Source organism: Aedes aegypti, chromosome 2, assembly GCF_002204515.2.
Source record: "Aedes aegypti strain LVP_AGWG chromosome 2, AaegL5.0 Primary Assembly, whole genome shotgun sequence".
Lineage (NCBI taxonomy): Eukaryota > Metazoa > Arthropoda > Insecta > Diptera > Culicidae > Aedes > Aedes aegypti.
Genome location: NC_035108.1, coordinates 130,160,322 through 130,186,880, shown reverse-complemented (window position 1 = coordinate 130,186,880; position 26,559 = coordinate 130,160,322). Strand labels below are relative to the sequence as shown.

The window sequence follows — 26,559 nt, the reverse complement described above, 5'->3', positions numbered from 1 at the left end:
ACTGTTTGATGAGCGCGTCTAAGCCACAGCGACGTGATTTCACAACGATTCGCGTCGTGTCAGTCAAGATGGTTCCATAGAAGAGTGCTTGCAGCGACACAACAACGAAATCGTGACGATTTTTTGTCGCTTTGGCCGTTAAAAGTCACGTAGATTTAGGGGAGCCTTAAGTTGATCATGATCCGTCAGTTTTATTAAGCAGCAACTTCCTCCCGTATTGTTTATAGTTTTGAATTGAGTCGAAAAAAAGGCAACTTTCCTTCACCTTGCCAATCGGCTGCTGGCACATCTTAACCAAATTGAGTGGCTAGCCGGAATAGAAAAACTTCGAGCCAACTGGTACCGTCAAATGGGGTTACTTGCAACAGAAGTGAAACTTGCAACTCTTCGACATGTAACCGAATTGTCGTTTCGTTCAGCATTGAGTTAAATTGTTATAATTTATACTGCCATTTATTGACCTTAGATATACAACAGAGTATTTTGGCGAGGGTTTGGGTATTGTTTCTTTTTTGCTTGGCGAAAATCATATTAAATGTTGGATTGTATGAAATTAATGCTGAAAAACGTTCCTCGTTCCACACAAACGGTAGAAATATGTCATTCTAGGCATTTGCTATCAATTGTACTTACAGTACTTAGTTGTGTACAAATTTGCATGATGTGAGACAAAAGTTGTGTCAGAACACCATCAGAGACCATTTTAAAACATACATATCAATATGTAATAAGTAGCTTTGATTTGAATTTGTATTGAAAAATCAGTTATGTGAATCATAACCTAAAGTACAATTGTATTAGTAAAAAAATGCATTAAAATGTTTTAATGGCTTTCCAATAACTGTCGAGACTTATGACGTGTGGACACCTTATGCAATACCGAAGAAGTTTTCAATGAAATTGCTTTAATACTCACAATTCAATCAAAAATAATTAGTTTTCTTAAAGTACAGTAGCTGTTTCTGGTAATTGTCATACCTTCACTGTAGAAAATTATTAAACGATCATAATAATATGTATCGAGTTAAGTTTTTAACAGTGTAATTCAGGTAGCACTGTGTGATGCATGTTACCCCACATAAGGGGTAGCATTAAAATGTATATTGCTCGTCTCTCTTGATCCCAGAAAACCAAATACTGATGAAATAAATACCGCGTGGTATTCCTTACGTGACGGTTAGGGTACTAGATGGTTTTTGTCTCATCTGAATCCTCAAATGTTAGCACCAGATTGATCATTTTCCTCTTAGCGGTCATTTAGTTTAGAGACTTAGCACTTTTTGCGTTACCTTCTACTACACAGAATCCTACACCTAATAGGAAAATTGTCACAATCAGAAGCTCAAGATGACATGAACCGGAATGATATGCGAAGATTCTATGCTATGGTCAACGTCACACTGCATAATACCATACCAGTGACCATCATGTGCAGTAATCGAGAGGGGAATTTGCTGACCGATAAAACGGCGGTGGCTGCCAGGTGGAAACAGCACGTTCAGCAGTTATTGAACGGTGAAAAAGGAAATGTAGCGAGAAACTGGGGCAATTTTCTATGATAACGGTCAAAATGTGGACCCACCGACTAATTTAAAATGTTAGGTTGAAAGGGCTGTCAGCGAGCTGAAGAACAGTAAGGCTGCTGGGAAGGACGAGATTAGTAATTACTAATTAATCCACCGATTACTTCTGAAGGTATGGAAGAACGAATAAATGACTACCGGTTAGTTGGATAGACTCATACGCCCAATCTACAAGCAAGGGTATAGACTGGAGGGTGTCAATTACAGAGGGCAGGCATTGCAGGATTCGCTCTCATTTGAGTATGAAGCACGATCAAAGCAAGCAAAGAAAAACATCCCATCTGTTGCGGTCCACGATCGTCATTGTATCGCAAGGTGTAACAAGTCTGATAAATGGAAGCAGCGAGCGAGAGCCCCAACGAGAGAGCGATGATAAAATCCATTTTTCTCGCTTGTTTGCCGTTGGGGATAGGTGTTTTTCTTTACTGGCACGATAAACAATTCACAAACTTCCAATAGCAATAGTGTCCCCCAGGCTTGGAGCATGTTTAGAGGGGTTTTATCATGCACTACTATCCCCCCAATCCGATCAAAGTTGTAGCAGTATACGATAAACAGTCTCTCGTAACGTGCAGCATGTTATGATAGTTACAGAGAGCGATACGTGAGAAATTCTCTCAATTTTCTCAGGATTCAATCCCTGCAGAGGGATTAGACTGATTCGGCGTACAAAATACTGTCACTCATCCTGTTTACTAGATTGAGACCGCTCGAGAAGTCGTTCGTCGGTGAATACGAGATATTTACCTTGCGAATGATACTAGACAAATTCCGGGAGTATAACTTGCAGACTCATCATCTGTTCATTGATTTCAAGGCGGCATTCGACTCAGAGAAAAGAAATGAGCTGTGGCTCATAATATCTGAACATGGTTTTCCTGCGAAACTAGTTAGGCTGATACGTGCTTTGCTGGATGGTTCGAAATCACGTGTTCGGCAGATGAGGTGTCAACCTCGTTCGTGACGTTAGATGGATTGTTGAAGAACAGGGCCTTTTATGGACTACGTAACCAGCTTAGGTTCCGCCGCTTGCAAACGGACACAAAATTTGACCTGTATAAAACATTGATTCTTCCGGTGGCTCTCTACGGGCACGAAGCGTGGACAAGTAGACCTTCGGTATTTTTAAGCGTACGGACAATGTGCTTTTGAGACTCCCAGGCGAAGGTTTGAAAAGCAATGAAAAGGGATTAAATTATGGATTGAACTGCCTGTAGGCGGCTTGAAAGGACTGACGCTGTTCAACGCGGTTGAGATTCTAGCATTTGAATGTACTAGCCACCGAAGAAGCATAGGCATAGAACGAAGCCGTATGCTTCCGTGGGGTGGCAAACATAACTGCATAAAAGCACTCCTAGAAAACGCATTAGACTAACCTCACGAGATGTCTCATGAGACTCGCTCACTAAAATATATTTTGTACGTATCTGCATCTTGTGTCTCACATAATCTGTGAGCTACGATAGGAAATATCGCATGGCACACTAGCTCATTTAGTTAAACATGAGAAATACGATACTCTGCTTTTGAGAGGCTGAAGGCAAGACGAGTTCCCGGCTGTGCTTCTCAAACACGGAAGTGAACATCTGCACGAATGCTCCATGAAATCGAGTCGTCCGTCGGCGAGTTCTGAGCTGGAGTTCAAGAAGGGCGATAAACGACAAATTAAGTGTTTTTCTCGTGACATACTAGACGAGTTCCTTATCAAATACATGTATACTGGTGGTGGACTATATTTCGGCATCGCTCGTAACGGAATCTAACTTGCTGTTTAGCATAGCGCTTATACCTACACAGAAAAAAATCCGTTCTCGTATCCGTGAACAGCAGGCGTGAACTCGTCAACAAGCAAAAATACACCGTGAACTAGATCATGTATGGATCAATGCACGAGTTCATTATTTGACGTTTTAGCGGTGCCGTGTACTTTATGTGACCATGGCAACCAGTGAATTCGGCACCGCTCAAACGTCAAATTAATGAACTCGTGCATTGGTCCATACGAGAACGTTCATGATAGTTCACGGTGTATTTTTGACAGTTCACGTTTTCCAGAACGCTTTTTTGAGCCTGTAGGTGCCATCAGAAGAGCTGTCGTGCAAAGAAGCGGTACCTTTACGCTCTGGTTTGCTCCTTGGCTTTGCAGACGACATGATCGAGATTGACCATCGATTATATTTAGAATATATAATTTCAACTGCATGCCAAAACCTAAAGGTATGCTCCCAGTGAACCACGTATCGTATAAGTATGTGCATCATATATCAGTCTAGAAAGCATCATTTGAAATCGCAATAACTTAGCAAAAATTGACACCCAAACTTGATATCTGCTGAATATGGGCCTCAAAAAAACAAAGTATGTGTCGCTGTACATGAAACATGCTTTAATTTTGGCAAATAATCACATCTTTAATGTAACGCTTTATGGTACAGTGATAAGGTGTCCAATTCCTTATCCAGAGGTCGGGCGTTCGAGGCTTTCTGGGAACTTTTTTTTATTTTCATCCAAATTTTGTGGCATCTAGAGTGTCCATCCCGGGACATCCCGGGACAAAAAATCCCGGGATTCGACAAATTTCGGGATTTCCCGTTTCCCGGGAAATTAATTCTGACATCCCGGGATTCCCGAAATGTATGTAGAATTTCATGAAATCCACTGAATTTCAATAAAAACAATGATATTTTTCCACAGTATCAAGCCTTGGGCCTTCCTTAGTCGAGTGGTTAGAGTCCGCGGCCATTCTGAAAGTGTCTGGGTTCAGTTCCCGGTCGGTCCCGGATCTCTTCGAAAATGAAATTTCCTTTACTTCCCTGGGCACCATCGTACCTGCCGCACGATATACGAATGCGAAAATGGCAACTAGGCAAAGAAAGTTTTCAGTAAGTAACTGTGGAAGTGCTCTTAGAGCTCTACGCTGAGTAGAGTCCCAGTGGGGACGTTGATACCAAGAAGAAGAAGATCAAGCCTTATTCGATAAAATAGTATTGCATCATGAATAGAGAATAAATGAGTAATTATTTTCATGAAAATACCAAATAATCAAAGGGCTTCGTGGCCGTGTGGTTAGTGTTACCAAGCATTTAGCCGCATCGTGTCAAGGAGTGTGGGTTCGATTCCCGCTTCAGTCCGGAAAACTTTTCATCAGGAATGTATTTCGACTGTGCCACTGGGCCTTGCATGCTAGTCCGTTGTCTAGTATGGTGCTTCCTTCAAAGGACATAATCGTCCACTAGAAACATTAACGTGTCGGTGTCTTTTAAATAAAAAAAATAAAGAAAGAAACACATATTTTCATTTGTCTAGTTGCAAAGTTTTAATGGTTTTCTCTTCGACGTTAGCCGTTTTTATGAGCCTAGGCTGAGGAAGTAAATCTGAAAGTACAACTCAAAATTAGTCGACAATTTTCAGTAATTAACTTTGAGTAGGATTTTCTTTCTTTTATAAGTATTATAGAAAATATGGAAAAAAAAAATCCCAGCAAACCCGTAAGTCGTCAAGCTTAATTTCGATTTTTGGTTAGTTACTTCATCAGAAAGCCATGTATGAAATGTGATTTTTTATAACTAACATATTATCTTGGAAAGTTACATTATCTTATTGTTTCATTGTTAAAACATTGAATTTTGAGTTTGTGCTTCCATTCGAACCAAAATACTATTTTCATAGAAAATTTGAAAAATCCCGGGATCCCGGGATTTCCCGGGATAAGCTTAGATTTTTGTCCCGAATCCCGGGACAAGCAAAATGGCCGGGAAATGGACACTCTAGTGGCATCGTATTTCTGATCGCAGAAAGTCGGAAAAAGTTGTGCCAAGTACGCCTCCACTTTGGTATGTATATAGCCTTTTCATGCCTTCTATACGATTGAATCGATTCGTATAGAATGATGTACCGTAAAACGGGGTATCTTTGATAATGCGGGTAACTTTGATAGTGCGTAACCCACCACATACTAAACGAAATATCATAATTTCTGTTAATCAGTTGGGCAAAACGAATGTAAAACTAAAGAATATTAGTATGACACTTCATGTAAGAGCGGTTTCCACTTGAATCAAGAACATATGAGGCTTTTTAAACGAATATCAAAAATTGACACAATTTTAGCATTTTCGAAACGCTTACAAACAATCTGTTCTACGATTACTATTTGATGTAGTTTTGAATAGTTGGCCACTTATCTTTGACAGCCTAGTTATCATAGAACATGAATACAGTATCGAATCTCCTAGCGAAAAGCATTTTCACAAACTGGGACCATTTTTGTAATCTAAGTCAAAAATTTCCATATAACGTTAAACGCCTATGCAATACCTTACAAATGTACGTTATTCATTCAATTTTGTTCGATGCATACTCCATTATCAAAGTTACCCCAAAACAGAAAACCAACTTTCGATTACATGAAGAATTATATATCCATTCAAAATAAATCTGTTGGCAATCTATCGACTGCAATCGATAGCTAGGATGCCAGTACTTGTTTTAAAAATATAATTTATAATTCTTTGAAACAGCATGCATAAATATTCAAGTTTTCTTCGAAAAAACTATCAAAGTTACCCCGTTTTACGGTATAACAAAATTTATACCAACCAAAATGTTGACTGGGTTACCACTTCCTTAGTTTCTAACGGAGTCGCCAGTCTTTATCAATTGTTCATTTTTGCATGTGCATCTCGTGTGGCAAGTACGAAGACACTTGTATGCCATAAGAAATTGTTAAAATTTCCAATCCGATTGGCAGGATTCGAACTTGCGACTCTCAGCACTTGTTGAAAAGTTGCGCGTTTACTGCTATAGTTATAGATATGAGCCCAACACAAATTATTTCTCATGTGACATAAGTAACAACTTGTGTCGGACCCATGCCAGTGTTGTGAAATGTCGTGAGTTCCACGTGAACTAGACATTTAAATATTGCTAATACCACCCTACCTAAAAATCATCGGAGAAAGTCTGTTTCCGTGACAAATTCTGCTATTGGCGGATAATACTAGTTCATGTTCTATCTCGCTCGTAAGCATTTAAATGTTCTCAAATGAGATTCAACAGTACTGCTTATGTGTGTAATGCAATTAGCATTTGCTTTAAATAAAGTACATTTGTTGATATAGTAAACCTGCTATCAAATTATTATCCTCGGTCGTCTCAATTTCAAAGTCAGTTATCTCATACTTCATTAAAATTGATGAACTTAATAGGAAGAGTTACACCATGACACCGAAAAAAAATGACTATTCAGTAGTGATCGCTTTTCAAACATGAACATAGATGGAACGAAGAAAGAAGGATAACAGTTACAAATCTCGTAACGAAATTGTTCAAATCTATGAAACTGAAAGGCGCTGCTGAAGATGCCCTTAGAAATACAACATGAAACGATTTAAGATAATACATATGTGTGTGTACCCAGAAACTCATCGCAGCTAGCTATTTCGAAAATAATCAGACTGCAATTAAACCACGGCAATTATTTTTCGCTGACGCCGTAAAAAATCACATTGATTTTGGGGAGCCTCTGAACACCCTTTTTCTTTAACTTTAGAGCAATACATTTAGAAATAAGTTTTCATTCAATGCTGAATGTCAAGAACAGCTTTGCTTTGAGCAAAATTATCCAGAAACCAAAAAAATATAAAAAGTTTAGGCGATTAAGGGTTAACCAGCGATAGAGTTAAAATTAAAGAACAGACAAAAGGTCATAAACTAATTTTATAAGAACTTGCTGGTACGTAATTAATTTTAACTCTATCTTACGATTGAAGAAAAATTGTAACTTGAGTAATGTCGAAGCAATGTTTCGCCATTTAATGTAGACTAATCAATAACTATGAATATTTTTCAAGTGTGAGATCAATGGAATTCAAATCTAGACCAACGTAAGTTCATCGATGGAGATTGAAACATTATTTGTGTTAATGATGATGGTTACATATCAACTTTTTCTGTGAGGATGTCCTAAAATGGTTAACGTGTTCAAGTTTAATTCGGTTATAGTTTTTACAGTGAAATATTCACAAATATTTCCCTCTGCGAGGGTTTTCTCCTTTCGATCAATCGTTGAGTGTATGCGAGCCTATTTGCGGCGACACCGGAACCTTTTCAACATAAAGATAAAATATGCACTTTCGAAGTAGTAACATTAAATAAAACTCGTTCCAATCCGGCTTCCGGTGTCGCCTTAATATACCCAACAATTATGGTTGCTTCTGTAGTGTAATTGTTTTGTCGTCAATTCTTACTCATCTGCTATTGGCTAGATAAAAAATCTACATCGTTCGATAATAACGAATTTCCATAATGTTCTCGTACTACGATTTCATTTGTTGCTTAGTTGCTTCTCATTTTTTTCGCTACTATTTTTATACAAAGAGCCTCCTTATCCTTCTCGTACGCTTCGAATCTAGAAATTTGCACAAAATCATCTGACTATCATAAAGAGCCAGACTACTTTCATTAACGGTAATCTCACTTATCTTCTCCACAGTTTAGTACCCGATTTAGTGACACACTATCATTGATTTCAACGAACTATTGATAATGCTAGTTATACTAACTGAACAGAACTATATTTGTGATGTTCGTTTTGCATCTTCGTATTTTCTCTACAAATTCGGCGACCTTCTCGACTATCAAGAAGACTTGGTTTTCAGTGTGCTTCCGTGGTTCTCTAGAGTAGCTGCCTTTGTCAAAGATGACCCGTAATGCTGTGTCACGGAGTGTGGTTATACAATAGTTCATAGGTATTTAGTCAATAATCGAACAAAGTAAAAGTGTGGGTCTGCTCTTCTTCTAGAATGCAGTGCACCATAAAATCTAGTTTGGTTTAACCTAAAAACTTAAACGAATTTCCTGCCGACCGGTCGATCCTTACTTCCCCTTCCAACGACGTGCTCCGCGTCCAGTAACTATCTTTGCACAACCATCTTGAAAAGAAACGAACAATGGTACGCCATTCAAGTCATACATCGCACATACACCAGGGCAACTTTTTGAGGCAGCTCGCTTCCGTGTTATATGATACTCTCCCGGTTTCGTTCTAGATCTTCAGTTTCGTTCTCCTGGCTCATGCTGGACGCGGACGAAGCACCGCAGATTTGCATTTCGATCTCCGCTAGGCGATGTTCGACTTCCCACTGTTGTTGGGCTAGTTTGGCGTTCAGGGTGAAGTTCTCCGATTCTACCGTGTGGAGACGCTCTCGTAATCGCTTGATTTCCCCTTCCAGGGCTTCGTGGGACCCCAGCAGGGGCGTGGCACCGGACGATTCGATATGGGTAAGCGAGTCACAGGGGGGACCTGAAGTAGACAAATGGTGTAATAATCAGGTTTGAAATTATATAAGATTTTTTTTGTGTCATATTGCTCATACGATATTAGGTCGAACTTCGAGTGTACTCACAAAATTTGATTTCATTTGGATGAACACTGAGACTGCAAGAGTTCTGCAATGCTTTCGAAATCCTGAGTAACTGTTTTTAATTGGAATAGTGAGCCCTAAATTAAAATTATGCGCGCTTTCAAAGGGCATAGCAAGCTTTTGAGATTTTTTTAAGCAATTTGTTTTCAAAACTCAGTTTTGACGAACATTTTAAGGGTACCGTCAAACGGGGTAACTTGCAACAGGGGTGAAACTTGCAACACTTCGACATGTAACCGAATTGTCGTTTCGTTCAGCATTGAGTTAAATTTTTATAATTTATTCCGCCATTTATTGACCTCAGGTATACAACAGAAGATTTCGGCAAGGGTTTGGGTATTGTTTCTTTTTTGCTTGGTTTGCTGGAGGTGAAAATCATATTAAACGTTGGATTGCATAAAATTTATGCTGAAAAACGTTCCTCGTACCAAACACACGGTAGAAATATGTCATTCGAGACAATTGTCATCAGTTACAGTACTTAGTAGTGTACAAAATAAGTATATAAAAGTTTTGATAATTTGATGCTAAAATACTATAAAAATTCAAAAACGTTTTTGACTACCCTTGTGGGGTAACTTGCAACAGCTATTTTGATCTCAATTGTTTGATATTTCTTGCAGTTTATCATCGAAAACACATGACAAGGCTAAACCCAAGTAACACCGAAAACATCTCTTCGAATACCAGATAGCAGATCTTGTCATATAAGAGTTAAAATGGTGAATTCATAACATCTTAAGTTATATAAAAGTTATAAAATAGCTATCGAAAAACACATCACCTCAAAACACTAAATCTTAAGATGACAACCTGACCTGATTAATTTAACGCTTTACAGACATGCATATAACTTTATAAGGATTTATATTGTATGTATCGGAGTAACAAAATGTAAGTTGTAATAATGTGTTTCAAATGTTCTTTTTTTTTATACAAGGTTCAAACATCAATAAATTCTTCATCTTCGATTAATCTTGTGTGCCATTTAGGTGTCATTCGACTATTGAAGGTGGGTTGAAAACGCTATTTTCAAATCCTGTTGAGAAAATCGTAATGCAACGAAATTGCTAGCGTATTGTACTCCTAATTCGATTGCTTTTCAAAATAACAAAAAACGATAAGCCTCAAAAGTGAAAGAGATGTGGTCACAGAGAGTACAGCGTATAGACAAAATAAGTATTTTTTTCAGGGTGAACACAAATTCTGCCAACTTCACTTACCTCTTCTACTAGGCTTGGATGCTTTAGAGATGTCATTTACAAATTTTGCTACAGCTGCCTTGAAAAATAAACGCTAAAAAGTTTCACTTCCTGACGATTTTAGCAACGTGATTGGCACATCACACAGTCCCGAGCATGTTGTCTACAACGGGCATCTGTTTTTCACCGGAATCAATATAATTTCAAATTATCTTGTAGCACGAAACATATCCCAATGATGAATATTGAGATAAAGCACCTTTTTCCTCTGTGGGGGCTAAAATAATTGTAGTTGAATACGCCTCAAATCGATGAATCTATCTGAATAAAAAAAAACTACTGCACGAGTTATGTTCGTCAACATTACTGCAAATTTTACAATGTTGACATTCGTAAACCGATGTTTGACGTTTGACAGACGAAAATCTATGCACTAAGTAAGAAGCTATATTTAAGTTATTTGGGTGTTATTACTATTACCGAAAAAACAAAAACAAACGAATTTTTAAGGAGTATGTTGAAAATAGGTTCCCAAGATGTATTTTGAACGTTATTATAAGATTATCAAAAACCTGTAGTTGAGATGCTCTTAAGGTAAACTTACAACGTTATTTCAACATATTTCTGAATCAAAACAAACAAACATTTCACATTTTGCTAACTAAATAATCTAGATTACAGTACCTGTCGAGAGTTTGCATCAATTTAGTTCGAAGCTGCAAATCAATCATATTAACTAGATTAATTTGATTAAAAATGAAGATTCAATTTAATGAATTGCACATTCTTAACATAAGATATTACAAATTTGAGCAACAATTTGAAGTGTGAGCAATGTGAGCAGATCAATATCACAGTTTGAGAAAATAATTGAATCGTTCGAATATTTTCGGTCGGCGCTGTAAGCTCAACTAAAAATCAGCCATATTATTTTTCCGTGAGAATTGAAGCAAATTTCATAAAACAGCACGATTTGGATTGATATGTATTACATATATTAATTATTATAATGGCCCATAAATTATTGAAGAGTGAAATTGAATGTTTCACAAGAAATTTTGAATCGCATATTGAACGTCCCAAATATCGCTGGACATGATCCATTTTAAGTTTTTCTTCATCATAAGGATATTTAAATTTAATTGATTTCTTAACTTGGAAAACATTTTTCAGGTTGTGGATGCTATGTTTTTTTTTTTGAAGGCAGTTTGTTTTTATTTTTTCTGCTGGTTCCTTCGCTTTGCAGACATCGGACATTCTGATAAGATAGTTTGTAATACGAATGTGTCTTTCAAGTTATATAACGTACAAATAACGTCACAACAACCAAAACATTTGCCTGTATTATAAACTGATCATCTTGTGTCATATATATTTGGTTTTCACTTTTAAATAGCTCAATTACGACAAATTAAATATGTCTTTATATACATTTGATTTGTGAGTATTTTGTGCTGAAAAATAACCTAATTATAACAAATGATCATCACAGCTCATATTCTCATCTTTATTATGTTGAGAATATGTTTATAAATCGTCGATTGTATGCGATTATAAATAGTTGCCAGACCTATAAGATGTTATATAAGCCGCCATTTTTTGCGCTGTTTTAGCTTTATAAGTTTTAGATATAAAGTAAATACTACTGAAAAAATACAACGGAATATGTTGAAAACTTGAATTAATTACTCATATATAACTAGCTGTGTTACTTGGGAATTTAACACAAAATTTGTTCAGTAACATTAAAATTTTTGTACCGCACTTAACTCCATACACGTTTGGTAATAAATATTAAAAATATTACATGAATCGCATTATTATTAGATTTAGATTTATTTTCTTCATGAAAATAATGAAACATTTTGAAAATCTATATAAAAACTAAGTTGCAGATCTGTCGTTGGGAATTTTCTACATGAAGTATGATAAAGGTAGTGTCAGAATATTAACAGAGACCATTTTAAACAAACATATCAATATCTTATACGTCGCTTTGATTTGAATTTGTATAAAAAAAAATGTTATGTGAACCATAACCTTAAGTACAATTGTATTTGTAGAAACGTTGCCATAAAACGTTTTAATGGCTCTCCAATAACTGTCAAGACTTGTGATATGCTAGAATTTGTGAACACCCTATCCAATACCAATGAAGTTTTCAATCAAGTTGGTTTAATACTCATAATTCAATCAATAATTGGTTATATGTACTCTTAGATAGCTTAGGTAGCTGTTTATGATTATGATCATACCATTACTGCAGAAAATTATTAAATGATCATAATAGCACGATATAGGTTAAGTTTTCAATAGTGTACTTCAAGTAGCAGTATGTGTTGCATGTTACCCCACATCAGGGGTAGCATGAAAAATGTATACTTTTCGTCTCTCCTGATCCCCGAAGATCAAACATTGATAAAATCAATACCGTGTGGTATTCTTCACGTGGTGATTAGGGTACTAGATGGTTTTTGTCTCATCTGAATCCTCAAATTTTTTATCCATATAGCTTTGAAGTTGAAAATTGTTGCAAGTTACCCCGTTTGACGGTATGTGCAGTACTTTCATTTAAATGATTAAAAATTATTATTATTAAACTGTATTTTGAATCACCCTATAATATTTATTTTGAGCTTACCTGTCCTACTGGGTTGCGATTGTGGTCGGGAAGTTTGATGGGAAGTCGTTTGACTTCTAGGCCGTTCCTCGGAACTATGTACACTAGGGCTAACCGACCCGGGCGACTGTGGCTGCCGATTGCTCATCAGATCACCACGTCTGGATCGGGGACTGGTCATGCGGCTGAAAGGAGGAGCAATAAGGGTGAGTTAGCGGTAGGCAAGGCAGCGAGCAGTGGGATTAAACAGACGAATGGCGTAACGTGATTTTACTTGAGAAGTTGGAAATGTATTATTTGAATCAAGTTGAAGTGAGCTTAGCTGTAAATTTTGTCTCGATAGTTATATATGATATTTAAATTTAAAGTGATAATGAATTTAAGCTACAACTGAAAATCATCTTTCTAGATACAGGAGACAAGCCTTTACTTATTCCTTTTATAGTTTTCCATTACTATTTCGATTGATTTTGAAGCATCATGACTTTATGGAAATTATGGTAATTAAAATCAGCCAGTTAACCTAAACAGAAAAATTCTAAAATTACACAACGTAACAAAAATTACATTTTTGCGAGTCTCAAGAATTAAATTATGTGTGTTTAGTAGATTTGGGGTTGCTGTATCTGATGTTCCAGCACGTCACAATTTTTCGCTACAGGTCGCAAAGTTGTGTAAAACGCTGTTTTCATTGATGTTTACATGACGTTTAAAGTAAGATTTACCATTTTTTTTATGATCCGATCCCCCAAGCATGGCTTGAACTTTCTTTTCCGATATAATTTGGTTGAAAATGCATAATTGAATTTAGATTAAATCGATTTTTCCAACATTCTTGCAGTTCCCATACAAAATCCTTCGTTTCTCTTATATGACAACATACCATACTTTCCAAAACCATTAGAACATAACTTTTAAGCATCAAAAGTATTATGACAATACACATGCACTTTAAATTCTAAGGCTAATTTAACGTAGCCATACAAGCTTGCAAACTTGCATGCAAGTTGACTGAAATAGTCAAATTTTGCATTTTGAACTGTCAATATCTCAAAAACTATACGTGCTATGATATTTTTGAAAATGGCAATGGATTCAGCAACACTTAATTGAGTAAAAAGCAGTATTTTGATGCTTGAGACAAAAATGTGTTCCGCAGTGTTATTAGAGGTTATTTGTGAATGCTAAGGCCATCTGACAAAATATATTGTTCAAAATTATTTTTGTTCAGTAATTTGTGAAATTTGAAGATAATTCATCAATTAATTATATATGGTAAGGTTTTCTTGAAGATTTTTTGTATGAAATGGACAGGTGGAGTTTCACAGCACTAGAACACTCAACAATTATTATCAGCAATTATGTGCCAAAACAACATTTTCTTGCTTTCGATAAAACCACGCAATTGACCTTGCTATAATTCCAACGCAGCAGTTCACAGTAGATTAATTGAAACACCTCAACAAGGAATTAGGATAAGCGGAAAATCATCGTAGACATGAAAACAGCGATTACCCAAATCGTACCAATAAAGGACTAGAACACAACAAGGATCATCGTAGCAAAGGCCAATACCAACGGACAACGCAGCAGGGCAGACAAGGACGAGACGAGGATCGTGAAAGAACTTAAGGATGAACCAGTGTTCTACATCAAGGCGGATAAAGGCAACACTGTCGTCATCATGGACAAGATGGATTACGACAAACAAATGGCGAAAAAGATAAACGAAGGCCCCTACCGACAATTAAGGGTGGATCCACTACCCGGACTCATCAAGCTTACCGTCAAAACCCTGAAGGACTGCAAGGCGATTATTGGCGAGGCTCGTTTGAAAGAGTCAAATCCCATTCTTCCACGGATTAAAGGTCTACCGAAGATTCACAAGTCAGGAAAAGAAATGCGAGAAATCATTTCATCCGACGAATCACCCACTCATAAACTGGCAAAATGGTTAGTCAAGTAATTCCAGAGTATACCTAATCCATTCCCCACTAGGTCAGTTACACCCAAGAGTTCTCCCAGAAACTATTAGAGACAGGACACATCGAGGATCACGAGATGATGGTTATTTCCCCAAAGGATGGATGCAGCATGGAAAGGAAAGGTCAGGTCATACATGAGGAGTACATTGTTCATGGACGAGAACTACTTTCAATTTCGAGGAAATTTCTGCAAGCAGACGAAAGGGGCCCCCATGGGAAACCCTCTCTCCCCGTTTTTGTACGAACTATTCATGACTAGTTTTGAGGGTAATTTGAAAAAAAAAAAACAAGGAGTATTACACTCTTAAAAATAATGAAAATTATTCTGGACGTAATTCTGGTTATGACTGAATGACACATGATGTAATTGATGAAACGACACAAAAACGCGTCTATGAAGATGAATTGAACAAAAAATGTAATTTTACATGTTAAAGGACACAAAAACGATGGAACTGTGATCGTCATTTCCCGAATCAGACACTAACGTATTTGAAATTCGACACAAATGTACGTCATTCGGCTCGCTTCTTTTATGTGCATCCCAAAAGACGTAAATCACATTATTTTTTGGTACTGTGTACCGGATAAATGGTGGAGATACGTCGATGACATTTTCTGCGTTATCAAGCGATCAACGATCTGGCTAAAATTTTGGATACAATCAACAGCGTATACAAGGATCAACGAGGAGGAGAGGGATGGAAAACTTCCATTTTTGAATCTACTTGTCACCAGGGAAGAAAGTTCATCTTACAACTTCTTCTTATTTTTTTATCTTCTTTGGAGCCGTCATTGGGGTCCCTTGTGGTGAGGGCCAGTTGCTATGACTATAAGCCCGCTAACAACTTTGAAATCTATCGAAAGCCTACAAACACCCAGCGAGTCATCCCCTACACATCGAATCATTCGTTCCAACATAAGGAGGAATGGATAGCTTTTCACCACATGATCTACAGGACGCAGGCTCTACCTCTCAGCGAAGACGGAAAGACTAAGGAACTGGATTATATCTACGAGACGGCAAGGATAAACGGATACAAGGAATAAGAGGAAAGACAAAAAGGAAATATAGCATATAGTGCTTTGACGACACTCACCCCTATCATCGAGCCCATGAAGAGAGTCTCCATCCCATACGACAGACACATCAGCAAAGAGCTCCGCCCAAATCTGAGGAATTTCGGAATCGGTTTGGTGTTTTTCAGCTGGGACAACCAACTTCGTTAGGCTCTACCAAGGATCCGGTAAACACACTGAACAAGGCTGGTGTTTACAAAATCAGTTATTGCAACAAGGTCTACGTTGGTCAAACAAAGCGGTCTCTCGAGGTTAGATTCAAGGAACACTTAGTGGAAATAGGAAGAGCTCAGAAGAGGATAGACAAGGGAATGACTCACAATTCAAACCTAAGGTAGCAGAACATATCTTTATAGCAGCTCCGCACTCTCAGCGTACACATCCAAACAACTAATATTTTCCCACGCCTTACTCGTTCGCTCACAGGTAGACGGATGAATGATAGAGAGCAGGGTTCTGAATTTTCGTATCAATGTTGCGAAATCTACGATTTTTCGCACGTAAGGAGAATGCTTTTGTTGCTTCCTCACGTGAACATCTTTTATCGCTCACACTAATTTTCCATGGAGCTACGATGGTGGATAACTAAAAATCACTCCACTCCGGGGATAATATATTATTCACTCCATCATATTTTCGCTCACCAACTGCTCCCGAGAATTAACACTAGGATAGGTGTACCAATTATGGATGCAATATGTCAACAGTAGTGATAAAAATCAAGTTGTAACCACGTTTCTAAAACGCAAGCATGACTTGTTGGTGTCAATTACTAGTTTAAAGCCTTGCGAATCTGTTGATTCAAACAGTTTTAGTAGTAAATTGACTTTAAGCTTCTAAAAATGGATTTTAAAGAGCGTTGTCTTTGTACCAATTATGGCAATAGCGTTCCTAGCATTCGGCATAAAAGTGTACCAATTATGGGCTATCGAATATTTGCACGAAATGAACTCAAACACAATGAAGAGCGAATGATAATGCAACGCTAATATGTAATGAAGATATCGCTCATAAAATTTTCCAAAAATTTTGGGTTAAATAGATGTTAAATCTATTTTTTGCAATGGGTTCAGGGGAGAAAATTAATTTTCGAAAAAGAAGTCCAAATGTAGTGTAAATGCAAATTATGACACAAAACAGCATTAATGATCTCACATTACGTTTTTAGTGCCAATTTTTAACGAAAAAAGAGGGAAAATTCAAAAATCGAGTGTCGCTGAAAACCCCTCTCTACCATGAAATTAGCATCTTCCGCTCGCGAAGGTTTTCGAAGGTGTGATTGAAAAATCTTAGTAATTGAGTACAAAACATGAAGATAATGCCTTACCGAACCGTCCCGTCGTGGAAGTCACCCGTAAAATAGCTTTACTTCATTTATTTCACTGATCAAAAAATGTCAACAAACCGCCTTCAGAGTATTGCCATAATTGGGCTCTCATACACTCTTTGTACCAGTTATCGACATAGTGGAAATAACACGATTTCCAACTTCAAACAGTAGAATTGATTGCATACCAGCTAAATTTATTCATTTGTTCTCACTAGGCAACATACATTCATCGGTTGAAACAGTTTATCAGGATGAAAACATACATTTCGTAACGGAGGTCCCTTAGCCAACTGCTAAAAAGGTGACATATATGTGAGGCAAAATTTTCAAATGTTCATTTTTCGAAGTTTATTGCACGAATGTTCTTTTCAAGTTTTAGCTACCATCAAAAGCAAATAGTTTAATCATTCCTGTGAATATAAGCCATTATAGTCTAGTTTAACAATAAGAAAAATCTCTTTTTGTTCCCACTATTGCCATAATTGGTACTATACACTGAGGCAAAAATCTCGCATGATTTTCATAAAATCACACTAATGAACGCGTTTTTTATTATTTTTTTGTTGGTTCATAAGACACTTGTGTATTTCATTCGACGAGATTGAGATTCATAAGACAAGTGTAATTTTTTCATAACAATCAATTGTCAATGTCATAAGAACGCTTATGAACCCCATTGCTCATCATTGTAAAGAACCACGTGAGGCAAATTTTCTCATTTCACTATCAGAAATTCAATATGGCTTCCGAAATGGACGTGTTTGCTGATTTGTCGTTGGCTGACTCCGTTTCTAATGCATCAAAGGGTAAATATTTTCTATTTATCATCAATACCACTGTAACTAACACTTTCTTTCGAACAGATTAAGGAATTGGATCCAAACAATAAGATTTGGGAATGAAAATTCAAAACAATTTGTATGACGCGTAAGAAATCACAAACCCCCCTCATCCATTAATCCGCCCCTAACGTAAACCTGCAACAATTCAGGCGTTCTTCACAACTTTTCTCAATAATGTTTCGCTGCTATGATATACTTCTTTGTGTTCAAAATAGGTTAGCCAACAAGAGAAAATCGAATTTTCATCCATTTTGTCGTATCGCAAATCGATTCTAATGCTTACAGTAAAATGCTTTGATTGAATTGCGGCGTGACAAAATGGATGAAAATTTGATTTTCCCAAGTTGGCTAACCTATTTTTCAACGCGGATTAGTATTATTCATTCATTGAAATTTATAATCTAAAGCTCAAATTACACAAGACAGTCTTATGGAACCAAGAATGGTTCAGAACGTAATTCATAAGACTATCTATGAATTTTGTTATCAAGTCAATGATGGTTCATAAGATCATCTTACGTAATTCCTTCGAAGTGTATTATGGAAACAACATCTGCCGAAAACCATACGATGGTCTTATGAATTTTCAAAGATATTTCTTGTGTCGTAATTCCATAAGCAAATCTTATGACAGTCTTACGTTTGTTTTCCTCAGTGTAGCCATAATTGGTACTTCTACCCTATGTGGATAAAACAAAAACTAGTGTCGACGACGGGATTCGAACCTAGAACATTGCTAAAAACAACCACGATGCGTTCACGCTAACCATACTACCACACCAACTTGACGATAGGAGTGGTTAATTTGGTGCATAAAAGCAACTGCTGCTCGTGGCGATGCATACACGAAAAGTTCTCCATGGATCGGAGAAAGAGAAAACAAACTTCTCACAGCTGCGGAAATGTGCAATTATCTATTTTCGCTTTGTTTTGTGGACGGATAAAATCGCAAGGCAGCTAATCGCTGAAAATTGCTGTGAGGGATAAATCCATTATCGTGAGAGTGAGTGAGAATAGAGAGAAAAGTGCCAACTTGAATGGAAAAGCACATTTTGCTTCTTCCTTTTGGTTCAGGTAGGGGAACTCATCCGAGTTGTTTCGTGAGTATATCGTGAGCTTCTGGAGAAGAATGAGAGAGCGAAAAATACAAAAGGTACGACGCATTTCGCGCAACAGCGAAAGAACCGCTCATTTTTGCGATCTGCTGAGACAATGAACCGTTCAAAAGTTCCGATACAACAAAAATAGTGATTAAAATTGTATTCATTCCCTAACGTAGGTCGTTTTGGCTATCTCTAAACTTGATCATAACATTTTGTCCCTTTTCAGAATTTTTGGGTTGAATTTGGCATTGTGAGAAAATATTTATAATAATGTTAAGGTTACCAGAAAATTTCTTTACAAACCCGATTAGTTTTAATATGTTTTTATTTATTGTATATTTATTATTATCCCCACCCACGACCGACCGACAAAATGGGACAAAAAGTCGAATAAATATTTAGATCGGCTTAAGAACAGTTTTCAGATAATATTATTGACTTCAGAACTGATTAATTCTGAATAGTTTATCGTTTCCAAAGCGCATAGGAATCTATTATCACTAAGAACCGCATAAGACAACCTCTTCTTACGATATTGACTAAAACATCATTAAACGTAACTACTCCCGTTTTCAACTCGATAATACCAAATAATGTATCTATTTCATTTTTTATATGGTCTTCCAATTAAACGAAAAATGTATTCAATATTCCGAACACTTAAGGCCAACAGTGACTTCAAATGCATCTGATTGGCAAAAATGGTTTGATATTTGTGTAAATTTTTATTTTTTTTCGCAAAGTGTAACTGTTAGCTGTTGGGTTTACCGATAGTAATGTTGATTCAATTAGTTTTAGTATTGTTTTTACGCAAAAGAATGGAACAGTATTTTGATTCAAATGCCGAACACTGTGTTCATTCTGTCCCATATTCCGAACACCTTGATTCAAATTCCGAACAGCACGAATAAATCCATATTCAAATGAATATTTTCGCAAATAAATGTATCTGAGCTTGCTCTACTGGTCTCAAACTAGAGAATCATTACTACTCCGGTGGTATGAATTATATTGGGGACGGTTAAATTGAATTGCGATTGACTGCCATTTCTTTGTTATTTGGTGACATATTTCAACGAAACATTTCAACCGAATCGCCATACAAAAATCGAGTGTTCGGAATATGAGTCTGTTCGGAATTTGAGACAAAACGGTACATATAAGAGATAAATTTCAAACACTTTTTACGACCGTTGCCAACAAAAATGTATACATTTAATTTTTACGAACAAACTTCAGATATACAATCGTTTTAACATATTATCAATGTCTTCGCAAAGTATCAAATCATTTTCAATGTTGTTCCGCTTGATTTGGAGATACTTGAAGACTTGCCATAAATAATACATATTCCTATCTTTAGATAGCAGCACTATTCCACTTGATTAAAAAATCTCAAGAAATCAAATTTATAAAAAAGATCTCAACTTAAATTTCTTAAAGTTATTCTTGAGGGGATAATAAATATTAACGAATGAAGTTCACAGGTAATATCAAAAAAATCATTTTATATTTGTTATGTTAAGCAAACAATGAACAGATTTTTAATTACTTTCAGGCTTCTTGTTGATGATATTAAAAATTTCGGTACATATTTGCCAATACTGCTAAATTTTATTCTCAATTTTCGCATTTTCTGAAAAATTTCAAATTAACCATTACAGTACCATTGTCGGGGGTGTGTTTAGGCCAAAATAGCATAGGTCCTGATTGATGTTTACACTATTTTCGTCATTTGACCTGAAATCTTTTTCTGAATATAAAAATACGTTCATGGGTAATGCATTTGCAAATGCTTGAAAAATATCTGAAATTCGTTTGTTTTTCATTGAATGGGGAACGTATTAAAAATTGGTCTATTCTCATACCTTCGAGGGGGTTACATTGACCAAACAAACAAGAATGTGTTTGCAGTAAGAACAAATCAAGAAAATCGTTTTCCGTTCATGTTTTCCATAGATTTCTAATAACAGTTCATATGATAGATTTGCTTGTGAGATTATTAAATGATATTCATCCACATAAAAGTGAGATTTTTATGACAGCTTTCATGCTTTTTCCAATGATATATTTAAACAATTTTGCTAGCTCCCGAGATTTTATGTTTTGTCGGTAGCTGTTGATAACTGTAAGGATCACCACATTAAAATTTTGTTCCAATATTTCTATTATTTTATGCCTAGGCCCAATGTCACCCCTGATGATGGTACTGAGTGCCAATACTGTAAAAGATCGAAGTTTCAAAAGTCTGTGACTTCAACATTGTATCGTGCGATAAAAATTTCAGGACAAATCCCAAATGATTTTCATTTCTGATACATGCATTGATTTTAATTTGTTGCCGGTTTCGGTCAAAATTTGTTGGGATAAGAAATATTTCTAAAGTGAAATGATTGGGAAATAGTAAAAACGTTATCCAAATGTTGAAAAACAATTGCGAATCAATTTATTTCACAGAATGCTGCACCTGTTGCAGTTTGAAGGGAATTGCATACAAATACAAACCAATGATCAATTTTTAAAGAAAGTTCTCAGGTTAATAATGTGAAAGTGCTCGCTGAGAAGCTGAGAAACAGGCTCCGATCTGTTCGTAACGTAACGCCAGAAGAAGAGGATAGATATGAGAAGGTCATCATGAAATTTAAGCCTTCATACAACAACGGCAGAAGAGGTTCCAAGATTGGTCAATAGGAGTCCTTGTGTTCAAAAATGGTCAGTCGGTGAAAAATCATCAATTTTGAACCGTAGAAAGGTATACAATGCATGATATAACGGAAGTATCCCTTTAGGGTCCCTACTTAAACTGAAATCAGGTAGCCATGTTCCCAAAATGACCATAATAGTGTTTAAACTGAAACAGGTGATATACTGTATAATTGAAAAAAAAAAATGCATGTAGAAATGTTAATTTCCAGTGTACATCCTATTTGTACATGTATTATGTTTGTATTGAAAAATAATAGATTTATTCTCTCTTTATTTTCCTTAATTTTTCGGTCAATGCGTTGTTTTAAAGGGGTTCCACACAAATGTGTTTTAAACCATACAGTTCTCAAAAATTTCCCCGCTTCAAACAGCATGTTACCACTATCTTTTAGACTGACTATGGAATAGCAAGAGACTACTCATGGAAAATTTAAATGAAAAATTATGCCTCGTTTTTTAAAGCGTGTGCTAGAATTAGGGCGTAAGTAACATGGTAAATTGGGGCGTACCTGGTGTATGGGTTAGAACATACGCCTCTCACGCTGAGGACCTGGGATCGATTTCCATTCCTGAGATAGTCACTTATGACATATGAGTTATAGTGACGACTTCCTTAAGAAGGGAAGTATAGCCGTTGGTCCCGAGATGAACTAGCCCAGGGTTAAAAATCTCGTCAATTAAAATAGAAAAAAAAAACATGATTAATTTCTCTTCATCGATCCTCTTTTTTGTGAACAAAGTGACAAGATGAAATTTGTCAGCATTTCTTACTTCAGTGCACAAGATTGCATCGATGCCAGGCGGACTAAAGTGGAAAAACTAAGAGAAATCGATCATGCGACTTACGCCCTTATTCTAGCACACGCTTGATATATGCTTTGGGATTACGTGCGTGCCAACTGTCATAGTTTTAAAACGATGGCTGTTGGTGGAAGTAAAGAAGAAGAATTGAATATAGAGTCAAGAAAAGCTGCAAAACTAGATGTACACTGGAAATAATAAATCATACAAGCATCTTTTTTATGATCACTAATTTAACTGACAGGAAACAGTTAGCACCCTGCACAAGTTAACATGATTAACAAACTGACGTTAACGGTATCAACCCATAGTTCGTGTTAGACCTGACAACACTGCTGAATTTAAATTAAACAAAGTTATGCATGTCAAGAAGGCGCACGAATAGTCTTCAGGGTGGTGACGTAGAGAGCACGATAAGCAATCAAAGAAAGAAGATTTTTGGTTATTCTCTACAAAACATATAATGTCAAAGACTCCGAGAATAGTAAAACCAGTTCGATTCCCACCATCAAAAATGTATGAAGTTATGACAATTATTAACGCCAACCATTTTTTCGCACTCTAGGAGCTAGCTTTCGGAGAAACAGCATTCGGGGACAATAATTCTGGGTTCGATTTCCGGTCGGTCCAGGATCTTTTCGTCATGGAATATTGCTTGACTCTCCTGGGCATAGAGTATCGTCGAATTGGCCACACGATATACGAATGCAAAAATGGCATCTTTGACAAAGAAAGCTCTCAGTTAAAAACTGTGGAAGTGCTCATGAGAACACTAAGCTGAGATGCAGGGTCTGTCCCAGTGAGGACGTTAATGTCAAGAAGAAGAAGAAAAATGTCTACTCGGGAATAGAACGAGCAGTGCTTGTGTGCTCACTTGTACAGTTATAACATGATAGAAGCAAGACATTGTCGGAAAATGCAAAGCTCGTAATGGGTTATATGTATCTGGTAGAAATAAACCCCGTTGGAAACTCAAATGTTTAACTTCATGGGTCTTCATCATATAGCTTGATTTACAAGCTATTCAAACTACTTAATTATGTTTCATTGATACTAATATTGAAACTACTGAAGACATTTAGTGTTGGTGTTTCTGATGGAGATGCTTGCAATGCTTGAAACTATAGCAGTCAAATTTGAAAGTCAATGTGTATAAAATTATTATAAGCAATGTGAAGAACTGAAATCACAATATTTCGTAAGTTACTAAATCTTCCATGTCTATTTTGAAAATCCAAACCATAATCAATATACTAACATTTGATATTGCAATGTCATCACAATTTCGCGCTTTGAATTTCTAAAAATAAATAATCATAAATAAATCTCCATCTTCATTTGCAAGTCCGATGACAGTGAATTTTATCAAAACCGAAACTCTATTATCTCTGCAATTCTAATATGACACAATCGATCCCGATAGCTATCATAACCATCAACCCTGAAATAAACATATATCGATATAAAAATAAAATGCACAATAGGAGTATCGTATTGCACACACTGGAAAGAAGTATAATTATGTTACGCCATTCGTTTCGGATAATCCCACAACCGGTGTTGGTCAACGATGTGTTGGAATGCACTGGAACTCTCAGGCACTGCAGCAGTGTTCATCGATGGAAATGTCGGGATGAGAAACCGCACTGGGTTCGAATTATTTTTATCTAATTTAACTGGACGATTGATGGTGACACTCTAGTAGGGTAGTGGGATATCTATGGTTATTTATATATTTATAGGGTATGTGTATGAATGCATAGCAGTACAGGACTATGATAGGATATAGAAAGAAGATAGTGGTGTATGGTAATTCTAGGAGCGTAGAGAAGAACATGTCCCCGGTCACTCTCGATTCTCACACGCACACTCTTACCTGCCCGCCGCCGTCGGATATGTAGGAACCATTGAGCTAGCGGACGTTATCGCAGTTGTCGGAGAGATCCACATGTCCTCAATGGTGGTCCGGCCCCTCGTTTCCACTAATCCGGGGGTCGATTGGCAGCGTCCCATTGCGACTTTTGTTGGTTGGTTGAATAATTAATCGCGAAAAATATAGCACATAGTTAACACAATAACAATCTAATCGAACGTGGCACACAGTTTTGGGGCATAGGGATATGGGGTCGGATTTGTGCGGACATTCATATTTTTTACTCGAGCGTGGGAAGAATGATGAACGGATGAACACAACGAGTTTATAGTGCTTTTGAAGTTTCGAAGTGGTGATACCCTGGGAAATTGTTTTAAGCAATATATATCACCTTTAAAAAATGCGTTTGAAATTTTGTTGCAATCGAAATAACACAATAATTGGTAGCAATAACTCATGCAAAACAAACAAAGCTGTACAGGTAACTGCAAACAAAAATCAATTTAAGGTTATGTGTCTAAGTTTTTGTATTATGCATTTGTGAAAATTCTCTGCATGCGCGTATGACTATTTTTTCCAAACTTAAAATTTTAAAATAAATGTTCGTTTAAAAGTTTGTTGTTTAAAATAAATATTTTTTCATTAATTTCAATCCTACCGCGTTTTTAAGACTTAAAATTGAAAATAGGGTGATGTGCTAGTATCCATCGTATTAAGCATTGATCAGTGAGAACTGCAATTTTCTCAGTATTGCAGTGAATGATGCTGATACAAACCAATGCCAAACAATTCTTTCTCATAACGGCTTTAGCATTGTACAATAACATTTTGATAAATCTTGATGTCTTTTTGGAAATAATGCAAAGAAAATGCATCTCACCGTATTTTCAATCCGTCGTATCGTTTTCAACTCCGTCGCAATCAGTTTCCAGATTCGTCTCACAACTTACGGCTCACTGTGATGTATTGAGTGGTTAAAACACAATATATCAACGCTATAATAAACTGTTTTACTAGAATATATAGATCTACGGGCATCTCCCCCCATTCCTTCAGCATGATGGAATATACTAATTTCCTTTAAAATTAATTGTTCGCCATCAAAATTCAGCTCAAACATTTGAACACAATTCCTTTTGACCGTACAGTTATGGCATTTTCTCACAGTGCAGCGAAAACAACACAATCGAAGGAAAAGCATCGCGCACACATTGATGCGCACAAGCTTTTTTTTCTCAGTACGCCGGATTGAACTTTGTTTACATTCTCAATTATACGCGGCGGTAGAGGAAATTTCATAAAATGTGGTGATTTATTGAAGTTTTACGGCGTGTGATTGGAATGAAATCCTTCAGTGAAGAAGTACGAAAGATTTCAATAGTGAAAGTAAGTGCCCGGCGAAGTAAGTCACCTAGGGGGGCGGGAAGAAATTTGTGTTTGAAAGTGGTGTGGCTCAGTCGATCGCTAAGCATTTCTCTCAAATCGTGTTACATGCGATTTCGGTGAAAAAGTGCAAATTGGATAATTGAACTGAAGTTATTTACCGAAATACAGTAGTTTTATTGTATTTTTGGTGTACAATTGTACGAACCATAACAGCTTTCACAAAATTACTCTTGGATAATGAGTAGGGTGCCAATGAAAATCGATTTTTCGAATTTCAAAAAATGGTAGTGCTCAAAAGTTTTGTCTCCTCGAAAAAAGTCCCCATGCAAAATTTGAGCTCAATCGGACATCATTAAGTGGACCCCCAAAGCGGTCAATATTTGGCTTTTTTAACCCATGAAAAATCTCCTAAGGGGGGGGGGGGGGTGGTACATGAAATTTCCGAAATCGAAATTTTTTTTTGATGACAGATGTCTTAGAAATGCATGAAACGTCGAGATCTGGTGTTATTTGGAAATTTTTTTTTTTTTTTGAAAAAATCGACCTTTTGGGACTTGGTAAATTTTTGAGTTGGGGGAGTGAATTGAATTTGAAATGAACGATTTGAATTCCATTGCTGAGAAA

General features: G+C 36.6%; 1 protein-coding gene across 1 annotated transcript in view; it reads right to left on the bottom strand.

The window, feature by feature from the left end:
* Positions 1-8,123: 8,123 nt before the first annotated feature.
* LOC5573042 (cyclic nucleotide-gated cation channel alpha-3) overlaps positions 8,124-26,559 on the bottom strand; it is a 194,525-nt gene continuing 176,089 nt past the window's right edge. The window contains exons 7-9 of the mRNA XM_021839521.1: positions 24,553-24,694; positions 12,851-13,014; positions 8,124-8,886 (exon numbers count right to left, since the gene is read on the bottom strand). Coding sequence (XP_021695213.1) covers positions 8,603-8,886; positions 12,851-13,014; positions 24,553-24,694 — 590 coding nt within the window. The 3' untranslated portion in view covers positions 8,124-8,602. The remainder of the gene's footprint in view (positions 8,887-12,850; positions 13,015-24,552; positions 24,695-26,559) is intronic.